The sequence below is a fragment of the Mangifera indica genome, chromosome 6 (genome assembly GCF_011075055.1).
Source record: "Mangifera indica cultivar Alphonso chromosome 6, CATAS_Mindica_2.1, whole genome shotgun sequence".
Lineage (NCBI taxonomy): Eukaryota > Viridiplantae > Streptophyta > Magnoliopsida > Sapindales > Anacardiaceae > Mangifera > Mangifera indica.
Window position 1 is genome coordinate 1,332 of NC_058142.1, and position 11,787 is coordinate 13,118.

At 35.6% G+C, this 11,787-nt stretch overlaps 2 protein-coding genes across 2 annotated transcripts; one reads left to right on the forward strand and one right to left on the reverse strand.

Moving 5' to 3' along the window:
- Window positions 1–324: 324 nt before the first annotated feature.
- LOC123218343 (DNA-directed RNA polymerases IV and V subunit 4-like) lies at window positions 325–4,430 on the forward strand. The gene is made up of 9 exons (XM_044639763.1): window positions 325–411; window positions 799–870; window positions 1,030–1,098; window positions 1,193–1,290; window positions 1,689–1,800; window positions 1,875–1,944; window positions 2,112–2,180; window positions 2,826–3,800; window positions 3,878–4,430. Exons 4-8 carry the CDS (start codon window positions 1,227–1,229, stop codon window positions 2,862–2,864), a joined length of 354 nt encoding a protein of 117 aa, XP_044495698.1. The 5' UTR covers window positions 325–411; window positions 799–870; window positions 1,030–1,098; window positions 1,193–1,226; the 3' UTR covers window positions 2,865–3,800; window positions 3,878–4,430.
- Window positions 4,431–7,666: 3,236 nt separating this feature from the next.
- LOC123219571 (glucan endo-1,3-beta-glucosidase 5) lies at window positions 7,667–10,815 on the reverse strand. The gene is made up of 2 exons (XM_044641576.1): window positions 10,316–10,815; window positions 7,667–8,906 (listed from the first exon to the last, which is right to left on the reverse strand). The coding sequence occupies exons 1-2, from the start codon at window positions 10,672–10,674 to the stop codon at window positions 7,814–7,816; spliced, it is 1,452 nt and encodes a 483-aa protein (XP_044497511.1). The 5' UTR covers window positions 10,675–10,815; the 3' UTR covers window positions 7,667–7,813.
- Window positions 10,816–11,787: the final 972 nt, after the last annotated feature.

Below are 11,787 nucleotides of genomic sequence, written 5' to 3' on the forward strand. Positions count from 1 at the left end.
AAGTTTAAAAATAAAAGAAAAAAAAGTATCTCATCTCCGTTGTAATATTTTCTATAGACAATAATTTATAAAATTATGTTTTTTTCTGTATTATGAAATTAAAACTTTTTTAATTTTAATTATTTTATTAAAATCAAATGAATAAATATATTCTAATTTTTATAAATATAAATATCTTGATTGATTTTTTTTTTACAAAATTTAAATAAAATATATTTATTATAATTTAATAATAAATTAAACCAATTAATTCTTGAACCGGATTATAAACTTAATCCACTACCAATTTCATTACCTATATTAATATGACATGACCGCTTGATTAAAGAGACGAACAGGGTTTAGAGCGCAAATCTTCTTGTGGCTCGGTATCAGTAATGAAAGGAGGGAGAGGCGAATCTTCTCTCAAATGTAATAGTTTTTGCATTTTCTTTCTGATTCTTTATATGTCTCGTCTCCTATTAATTTTAGGCTGAAACCCGGTCAGGGTTTTTTATTTAAAGCAACCTTGTTTTCCAACCCATATGCTACTGCTCTATCTCAGGCATTGAGTTCTTCTGTGAGTCTTCACATTCGCTATAAGTTTACCATGGATTAAAATTCCTCCTTGCCCTGTCCTGGAGTATGCGTCGATGTGGTAGCCATCACTTAATATTCTTTAGCTTCTAGGACAACTTTCAAACTCTGTTCTTGAAATTTGAGGGAGACTCTTTCTAAACGATGCCTCATGCATGCGTCTTTTCTTTCTTCTTTCCGTGTTCTAAATCATGATTGTTCCATTTATGTGCTATTTTGTAGCATCGCTGGGAGGAAAGGATGATGGCTTAGCAAAGTAAAAGCGGGGAAGAAAAGTTCAATTTGTTACTGAAGGTTGTGTCTTTCTTCATTTGTTTTTACTTTTACTCGTGGGATGTGACTGATGGAAATATTTTTATAATGTCAAAAGGTTGTTGAAGTTGATTTCATCATGGCATTCTATAAATATTTATCATTCTCCACTCTTTCTAAGTATTGGTAGTTGTCTTATAGGTTCACCTAACGGAAAATTTAACCTCTTTTCAAAATCTGATGGGAAGTTTGAAACCAGTTTTGGTAAAGGTATTCTGGATCTAATTTTTGGTTCATTATTTTTCATTTGGCTATTATTATTTGTGTTGATTTTCTATGTCTACATAAATGATGTTTTGCAAAGGTGGTTTAGACAAGGGGGAAAAGGAGTTTTGGTCATGAATGGTGGGAGGGCTTCTTCGGCAAAGGAAACACGACTACTTGAACTCAGAATTGAGCAAGGTATGCAATCTTTAATGATTCTCACACTATCCTATTTTATCCTTTTCTATGAAGTAAATTTTCTTCATTTGTTACTTTTGTTATCTACTTATGTACTTCAACTACATTTTGAAAATGCAATATTTTTTCCATTTGGATTGAAGTCCATGGAAGATAGAAGCTATAGTTTTAAGGCTTTATGCTGTGTGGATATTTTTGACTGTGGTTGAGATGAGGCTGAAATTGGTCTCATTTTATCTCTATGCCAGTGCATCAATTGGTTGGGAAATAGCCCGTTATTACTTATGTAGACTGTGCATCGTTTTTTGGTTTTAAATTTAATATCTGAAGGATTATTGTATGCTCAGAAATAGCCTTAGGGCAACACAATGTTGATAATTTTTTTGCCAATATTTCAGAGCTTCCAAAGAATGCCAAATGCTTGATGGACCGTGAGGCTGCATATATTTTAAAGGGAATCCAGGACCAGATGGTTTTATTATCTGCAGATCCTTCCATTAAAATCCTTGTGTTTGTATCAATTCAAAAGTTATGTTATTAATTAGGACTTTTTTAAAGTGATTTAGTATGTTTCCTTTTTCCAGGTCATTTGACAGGGGGCTGCAGTATGCCAACAGTAGTAGCGATTATACAGATCCCCAGGCTGTCAGAAAGGTTCTTGACTATCCTTGATATATATATTTTTTTAAGGACCTTCATTTAAATGTTTGTAACATGGTTTTGGACCACAAATATGGTGTCATGAATGGCGAGGTATTATTCTAAGCTGTTGCTTTATTCAAAGTTATGGAGCTCTCTTGATTGTGAATGTTTGGCTGCAGATATGTGTGATTGCCAACATTTGTCCTGAAACTATTGAGGAAATATTTGCCCTTGTTCCATCCTTGAAGGTATGAATTGTCTGAGATTGTAGCATTTTAGATGTGTTATGAAATTTTTTGCTGCACCTGGTGTCTTTGAAGAAACCAAGAAAGTGCATTTTAGATGTATTATGAAATTGTTTGCTGCACCTGGTGTCTTTGAAGAAACCAAGAAAGTGTGTGTGTGTGTGTGTGTGTACTTTTGTTTTAAATAAAGTGTAGGTGATATGAAGCTGGCAAATCTCTTATTTGCTTGCTGGTCAAAAGTTTTCTCATATATCATTTTGTCCTTGTGAAAACTTTTATATGTTTGACTAATAATTGGAAAATAAATGTAATAAATTTTTGTTGTTTCATAATTTTGGAAACATTGATTGCATCTCTCAAGCTAGATTTTGTTGGTTTTTATTTACTGCTATCATTTTGCATTTCTTGGGGCTTAAAATTCATTCTTAAACGTGGCATTTTTTATTTATTTATTTTCTTAGGGAAAAGTATTTTACAATAAGGTGAGATTAGAGCTAAATTTGATTCATTTAGTGTCATTCTCTGCCTTGCAATAATCTTCTTTTGAGTTTTATATTTTTTTATCTTGTCTATAAATTGTTCTTTTGAATTTTCAAGAATTTGGAATTGTAACCCAGTGTACTTGAACTCAGGGACTGGTTGAACTAGGGATTTCTGAGGAATGCTAAGAGGGGAAAGGTTAGATGATCCTTAAAACAAATGGGAATTAGTGAAGAAAGCTGACAAGATAGGCCTAGTTTTACATGAAGTTGTGCCCTTGTGTGCGAAGAAGACTATACGGGCTATACCAACAAAAGAGCTCAAGGTAACCTTTCTGATGACTCCTTCCGTCTTGAGGATTAAGTTCAGGCCGCATACTCCCCCTTACAAATGACAATAGGATTCACTCTCTTCTGTATTATAAAAATATTTTGCTATTAAATGACAAGTTGATCACAAAAACATTAGGAAAAGCCAATCTATTGGTTCATCACAAATCTGAACTGGGCTCAAATCCTAACTAAAAGCCAAATCTGACTTCAACTACAAGTCTCTGAATATACCATATTAATTTAATACAAATAATATTTTGAAAAAGTAATTAATCTACTAAAGCTAAAGAGCAAGTTGTTTGAAGATTTTGTATTGCCCTGCCTCTGCCTCATACCAACGGTGCATTAAGAAATATGGTATGATTAGCTACAAATAAGAAACTTCCTCCTTTTACATTTACAAGGGAGTATCTTATATTCCACGTTTCTTCCTTTAAATGATCTCATACTCTTTGATTTTGATGTCTAAACTCTAGGATAAATCATGTCAATGGACGGTGGAAAATCAGCAAATACTTGTACTCAACCATTGCATACTTCCTCCATTTCTTCTCTTACAGAACCTCTGCTGGGCACTAACCAGGTTTAGAATCACTGTTCTTGATAATGATATGAATAACATGAACTAATTAGTTAATTGTTTTTTGTGTTTGTTTATAGTAGTACATGGACGAAATAAAACAAAATGTTCAAGAGAATACATTGGTGGAGTCCAAAATTCATGAATTTAAAGCAGCTGTCGCCAGGTTTGAGTCAAGGGTGCAAATCATACAACACAACAGTACCTTCTCCTCTTCAACTTCAACCACCGGTATTTGTACTGCACTAAGTCTTTCGGTATATTAGTTAATTTGGTATATTAAAGTTTGATCTAATACTTGTACACAGGGCAACAACGATAATAATCAGCAATCTCGCCATGAAAAGGAAGTTTATGAGTTTAAGGCTATTGTCAATATTCTGCATCAAGCAAGCGTAGTTGATTTTTGTTGCCTATATATGTTAAGTTTGTCCGAATATATATGTGCATGTGTATTATTATCTGCAGGAAATGAAGAAACAAGAAGAGGGCATTGTATTGCTGACTGAAAAGATTACGGCTCTATACAAGCAGATTACTGAATTGGCAACCATTACTTATGATATGAAAGCTATAGCTATGACAGACGGAGAGTATCCCATTACAATAACTTATCCAAGTATGAATTTTGTTTATGAAAGCTAAAGCTAAAGCTGTGGCAGACAGAGAGGATCCCATTGCAATATCTTATCCAACTATGAATTTTATTTTAGGCTGCCTTGTGGCTTTAACATTCCTGCTTTCTATCCTCATTGTTTTAAACTTGTGACGTCTGTTTCTGGCCCGGAAACACGTTATTCCCCCAGATTCAATTGTGGGGATACAAGGCATTACTTGCAATATACTTTATTTTCCAGTTTATTAAAGGCAGTCCATGATGAATGATTACTGACCAAGCATACACGGCATCATAACCATCCAGCCACAATCTGTGAACTTTATACCAACTATGGTAATATTTAAAATTGGAAAACCGCAGCAACATTCCAAATACAAGCCATCTATTATTTTATTAACTTGTCAACCAACTTTCATCTAATGAAACATATTGAGCTGCCATTGATATCACCCCAGGTTTGCAACCATTCATTAGATGAAACTGGATAATATTATTTTTTAAATGCAAAAATTATATTCTCCAGTTTCATCTAATGAAGTTGACTTTTTTCTTTCTTGAGTTAGGTGACTGAATCTGATATTACTTCATTAAAATATATGAAGTCTCATCTGACACGTATTAAGCAAATTGAGTAATTTAAATATATTAATTCATTCTGAAATTTCTTTGAACATGCTTGTCAGATTTTTTGGTACATTTAACAAATGGATAAAAACTTCTCAGTAGGTTCCTGCTGATGAGTGTCAATGTGTTATCATTTGGCATTATATGTCATTATCAGCATAACTTTAATGAAGGTGAGCTGATGATAGTAAGTATATACCAGTGAAAATTCTTGTTACTATCTTTAATTATATTACTCCAGGTTGACATATGTTTATTTTAAATCACTGTGGCCTTTTCAATTATGGAAAAAATAAAGTTTCCACAGTCAGAGAGAATACATCAGAGTAAATTTCCTGGGAAAAAGTTGACCCTTTAACATGATTCCTCTCGGACTATTAACAGTTCCTGATCATTGGAGGAACACATTTTCTTCGACAGAAAAAGCTATTGGAATTTGAATATGGGAGGAAAGCAGTCCAGGCATCTGAGTCATCACGATAATTATTCATACAATAATTATTGTCCATCGATTTCATGCTCTTCAAGGAACTCCTACCGCGATGATCATGAAAGAAAACAACTGCATTCAAGGTATTTAAGAATTGGGGATAATTACCACTCTCTTGATCAGGTATTATGCTAATGCATTGTTTAACAACAGTATGTTATGCGTTTTTATGAACTCTTGGGTCTGGAAATTTGGAGGCCATATACTGAATATGAATGTCCATTACAATTTAGCACTGCAAATTTAAATTGTAAATGTTACCCAATATAACCATGCTAGTAATGGATTGTCCGCTGTTCTATGTATAATCCTGATAGATTCTAGAAAGATGCATTCAGGTGATACTAGCTCTTGCCCAAGCTGGTTTGGAATCTTATCTTCCAAACTTATCGTGGGTATCGACTTCACAAAGAGCAATGAGTGGGCAGGTGCTCGATCCTTTCACCATAAGAGTCTGCATCACCTTGGTGCTTCACCAAATCCCTATGAGCAAGCTATATCAATCATTGGAAAGACTCTTTCAGCTTTTGTTGAGGATAACCTCCTACCTTGTTATGGCTTTGGTGATGGTCAGTACCATTTTCTCATCCTGTCAAATAGACATCACATTTAGAATAACTAATTTTGTATCTTGTATTCGGGATTCAATCTAAGCGACAATGGAAGATTAAGATTATATTAATTTCATCTTCTTTTTAACTTGCAGTTACTACACATGACCAAGATGTTTTTAGCTTTTATCCAGATGATAGGCCATGTAATGGTTCCGAGGAATTACTCGAACGTTGCAGAGAAATAGTTCCTCACATTATTTCAGCAGGAAATTGGATTAAATGACTTGTCTCACTTGCAATTCATTTTCTTTTCATTAGGTCAATTGGACTTAAGGAATTAATTGTGCTCGATTATGACAGGACCAACTTCTTTTGCCCCAATTATAGAAGCTACTATTAGAATTGTGGACAATAGTGGTGGTCAATAGAACGTTCTCATGATCATTGCTGATGGCCAGGTATTTTTGCTTATCTCAGTTCTCTTTAATGGCTTAGTCAACTTTTCAACTGTCTATTTAACATGATATGCAAGGTTACAAGAAGTGTCGATAGAGGTAACGGCCAGCTGAGTCCTCAAGAGCAAAATACAATTAATGCAATCGTGAAAGCAAAGTTGTTATATAGCAGGAAAACTATGTTCTTTTGACATCAGGTAATGTATCTTTATCACAATCTAAAGACCTGTACATGCTATTGCAGTGAATACGCATTGTCAATAGTTTTGGTTGGAGTTGGTGATGGCCCTTGGGACATGATGCAGAAATATGATGACAACATTCCTGCTCGAGTTTTTGACAATTTCTAGGTTCAATACATAGAAAATGTGTAACTAGTTAAAAAACAAATGTATAATACAAGGGAAAAAAAAATAAAAAAGAATCAGAATAAGCTTGATGTTCAGACACTAATTTTTTTTGTTCCAAGCAGTTTGTAAATTTCATAGAAATTATATCCAAGAACATTCTAACGTCCAAGAAGGGGGCAAACTTTGCTTTGAGTGCACTGATGAAAATACCATCACAATACAAAGCTACGATAGACCTCCAACTTTTAGGGTAATTTTCAATGGCATGCGCATTAACTATGGCATAGTGCAATCTGTGTATTGATGTCTGCAACTATATGATCGTGTGCAGTCGCCGAAGAGGATATCCTGGGAGGTTTCCTCTTCCTCCCCCAGTCCTAGAAAACAGCTTACTGTATTCAAATCCGAATTACCAACTGGCCAGTAGCAGTGAACAGCGAATGGGGTATTCACATGCTCCTCCAACCCCCACACAACATTATGCTCCTCCAACTCCTACACAACATTCTTTACAGAATTGGGTAGATCTTCAATATACAAATTCTTGATAAATCAACCATGCTTTACAGGAATGTTCTCTGTGTCTCTGGAGGACCAAAGACCTTGCAATTGGATGAGGACACCAGGTAATACGAATCAAATTTAACATTTCACTGTTCCTTTTTACCTGTTTGTTCTTTATGATTTGTATAGTAAATCTTTTGCAAACATGCTATGATGTGGACATGATTTAAGTTTTTGCCCAACTTGCCAAATCTGTATAACCACCAGGATAAGATTACATGAATAAATGCTTTGCATAAAGCTGTGTAACCAACCAGTTTGTGAGGTGTTGCGGGATAGCATGCTTGGCTCCCTGAAAATATCATTTCCTATTCCAGAATGTTTCTACATTTTTCTGTCATCATGAATCCAAATAACAGCATGATTCTATAATCTGAACCTTTCAGATTTAGTGGACATGCTCATATACATAAAATCCACTTAAAATATAAAGAGGAGTGATGATGAAAATAAAATTTTAACATTAGATAATTTCCTACATAAAAGTATACCCGGTAAACAATCACATAATGGCTAGACTAACCTTGAATAATAATTAGGAATATTTCTAAACTATCGTATTCTTGCAGCTGTATCTCAACCTTGGATTCAAACCATAAAGAACCACACTATCAAAACATTAACAAGGATCCACCTCTCATACAGTGCAAATCCTGATGAACTAGAACCAGTTACACCAACAAGAAACCGACATTCACCTACTGAAGGGTCCAGGAAAGTGATCATACCAAGACCATCAAAATCACAGCTTCGTTCATTCTGCATTTGTAGCTGATAGTAACTGTTAAATGCATATGATATATTCCCCTTAGCCCCAATTCCATTACATGATCCGCCATAGTCAAGTGTGGTGCAGTCAGCTACACTACAAGCAAGTTTCACGTGGTTTGCCACATCAGATAGATCATGAGAGGGGCTTGCCACACACCACCTAGAAGGTAGGTACTGGACATTTCTTGCATTCTTCAATATTTTATTGCCCAAACCCAGGTTCAGTGGATACTTAGCCTGGCCATCAAAGGAGAAAATACCCCAATGTCTCTCAAAGTTTCCCGGGAGTACACTCTTGGCACCTTCATCAAGTAAACTAAAAAGATAAATATCCATGGGAGGGGCACCTGGCCTAAGAGGGGTTCCTTTGTTACTTAGGACATGATTGATAAGGCCTTGGTTGAAGGTCCTTGCAGCAGTGAGACTTGCACTGGAAGCTCCATCTGTTGGCCAACCTACCTCCCCAATAACTATAGGCATTTGACCATATCCAATTTTGCTCAGTGATGCAACCAAAGTGTCAAAATTTCCATCAAATGCGTTATAGTAAACATTGGGTCCATCAGTAACAGCATGGCTAGTGCCCTCAAAAAACGCATAGTCTTGGGGAAAATCTGAGCTCCCATAGAGGCTCAAAAATGGGTAGATATTGACTACAAATGGAGAACCATTTGAATTGAGGAATTGAACAAGTTGAGTCATAATTTGTGTCAGTTCAGGACGAAATGCCCCTTGAGAAGGCAGAGAGGACTCGTAGGCATCAGCATTACAAGGGACCACCAACTTCACATAGCCAGCAAGATTTGCCCTACCCAAGGACTGTTGTAGATTAAGCAGAGCAGGTAGAACATACGACTGAAATTGACCTGAGTAACTTGAGAGGAAAGGCTCATTTCCCACAGCAACATACCTGTCACCACCTAAGTATGAATAGGCAGGCATAGTATAAAAAGTAATTTATACCATATTTCAAGTGTTGCTGACTCAGTTTTACATTTTTTACCATGTATTCGAAAAAATATATGTTTGTGTCAAACTAATAAGAAGTTTCCTTGTTGATGGACTATTAAATTGAGAAGAGTTATAGGGCTCAATAATTTGCCCGGTTTAATTGAAGAGTCTAATTGTCAAATCTCACTAACAAGGAGTTACAACATAGAACCACTGTAAATATAGACAAACAAAGAATCTAATGAACCACTAACGCACTTAAATCAGAAATTTCCCTCTTTCTCCTTCCCTCTCTCTCTCACAAAATCAATCCTAGAGATCTTAGCTTAATTTAGCCATCATGATTGGAGCAAGAATATATATCCACACACAAGACTAGAGATTTTGGCTAAAGTTAATCATCAAGATGGACTAAGATCAGCCGCTGTTAACAACCAAGGCTAATGAAAGACATAGTGCAGTGATAGTCTCAGAGAGACACAATATTCAATGAAGCAATTCTGATTTCCTCTTCATCATTAGTGTAAGGAAATAACTTATTGAAGACAGGCAAAATGCCAATACCATATATTAACAGTGTGGTGTACATTCTAGAGTGAGGAACTGTGCAAGCAGCTTGCCATGAAGAGTGGCATAGGAACCCATAGCTTTCATTAGAAAAGATAAGTAATTGTCGAGGAACTAGGACAGATCTCAGCTGCATAGACTATCAGAAATTGAAACACAGCGAAAAGCTAGCACATAGGAGTAGTTAAAAGGAGAAACTATGTCTTTTTGAGAAAAGATCCCAGAAAATTAACTTAAGTGATTAATAATCAAAATTATCAATTTTGCCAAATATTGTGGTTTTGAGCGTAGTGACAATTTGCTAAATCTTTCAAAAGATTTTAAGTGAATCAGATTTTGTTCAAGAAAACACTTGAATTTGGTTATTATAGTACCCTAATTATTAGTGATTCCCTAACTTTGCAACTAAGCACCAGATCATTCTAAAACCTTTATCAGCTATCCTTTGTCATAGTATAAGTATAACAATCAAATTCTACTTTCCAAACAACTTTGCTTTTCTCCATATGGTCGATTGAGACACTCAAATTCATTAGTTTCTTTGAAAACTCTTTCTGGGTAACTCCTAAATTGTAAGCCTTTTAACGAAATCAAAAGCTTAAAATCAATGAATAAATAAAGGGGTTGATGAAAAGTTTCTTCTTTTCTCTCTTTTCATCAACTTCTACAGCAAGTAGCAACTAAACTAAGAGAATAGTAATATTTGATAGTAAGAATTTAAAATGAAAAAAACCAAATCTTGACAAAGGAGCAGAACTACAAATAGAAATTTGAAAGAAGAAAAGCGGATGAACAATGTACCTAATATCAACACCGCCTTTAACAACATATCCGGAGACATTCTGGCGAACCCATAAATCAGAAGCAGCAGTAGAAGAGCTTAGAGGAGCCAACATCTCATTTGGGATGCCAACCATCACCTCAATCCCACTCCCCATTAAAGCCTTTAACACATCAGGGTCAGTATCAAAAAGCTTCACTTTTTGTATCTTGTTATCCTTCAATAGATCCACTACTGTGGATGGCTTCAGCCTGTGGGAAGACACAATCCCCCAGTTCACTCCTATTGCTGATTCTGTCACTGATACTAACAATAATAATAATACCACCGCTAAAATATCAGAGATTTGAGGTGCTTTGGTTCTTGGTGGGTGTGACATTTTGTCTCTGTCAGATTGATGACTTGGTTGTTGTTGCTTACTCTTCTCTCCTCAACCAGAGAGCTAGGTGTTAGAAGCAGATGCTATAGAACATCTAAAAACAATAAGAAGAGTGTAATAACCGCTAAATGAGTAAAGTGTAATAACTTGACAAGGATTAGCATTATTAATTGATAAAAGGTGGTTCTAATGTAATCCTCCTCCACAATTACTTCAATACCCTCCACCTTTACATGATTCACCCTTTACAACTGGCCCGAACCCCTGAGGTTGATGAATCAAATTTAGGGGATATTAATTAAAATAGACAAAATTTTATCCGCTTAAACCATTTTAGGTAAATCTATAGTCATTTTATCTTTATAAGCAATTTTTTTTATAATTCCAAAAATACCCCCTCAACTTATTACTTATATTTAATTTAACGAAAAAAATTTTTCCCAAAAGCTTTTAAAATCGTATATTTGTTACATTTGATAATTCGAAGTTAAAAAACTTATTTGATAATTCGAAGTTGAAAAACTTATTCGAAAGATCAATTCTCAGTCAAATTGAAAATATTAACATATTAACAAAGTGAAAAATTAGGCAAAACAGGGTGCGTAAAGTGCATTAAGTGCGTTGAGTGCGTAAGTGCGCATGGTGCCTTAGTGTGTATGGGTGCGATTTGAGTGTGTTTAACTGAGTTATTCAGCGCTTTTGGTTCCCAACTTACTACGCCGCATTATCAAACACACTAAACCCACCCATCTGTTTTCCATTTACTTTGGCTCTACTAAGATCGGCATTGTGATCGGCACTGTGAGATCGTGGTTGTGATTGAGAATGTCGTCGGATTCGTCTGAGGTAAGTGGATCTCTGGATGCATGCTTTTAGTTTGAGTTTAATATTTTGGCCGGATTTTATTCTGGATGCACTGTGAGATCGGCATTGTGACGAAGAGTAAAAGTATGTTGTTCACACACCGACGCACGCAACGCACACTCCGCATGCACTCATCACGCACTTCGCATGCACCGCGCACTCGTCACACACCCAACACGCACCACGCACTCGTCATGCACCCCACACCCACTGCGCACTCGTCACGCACTCACGCACCCACGCACCCTA

Bases quoted from the DNA above. Each gene is read 5' to 3' on its own strand.
- LOC123218343 (XM_044639763.1), top strand. From the start codon at position 1,227: ATGAATGGTGGGAGGGCTTCTTCGGCAAAGGAAACACGACTACTTGAA. The intron at 1,291-1,688 runs GTATGCAATCTT...CCAATATTTCAG, and splicing joins TGAACTCAGAATTGAGCAAG to AGCTTCCAAAGAATGCCAAA. The intron at 1,945-2,111 runs GTTCTTGACTAT...GTTTGGCTGCAG, and splicing joins ATCCCCAGGCTGTCAGAAAG to ATATGTGTGATTGCCAACAT.
- LOC123219571 (XM_044641576.1), bottom strand. From the start codon at position 10,674: ATGTCACACCCACCAAGAACCAAAGCACCTCAAATCTCTGATATTTTA. The intron at 8,907-10,315 runs GTACATTGTTCA...AGGTGGTGACAG, and splicing joins AAAGGCGGTGTTGATATTAG to GTATGTTGCTGTGGGAAATG.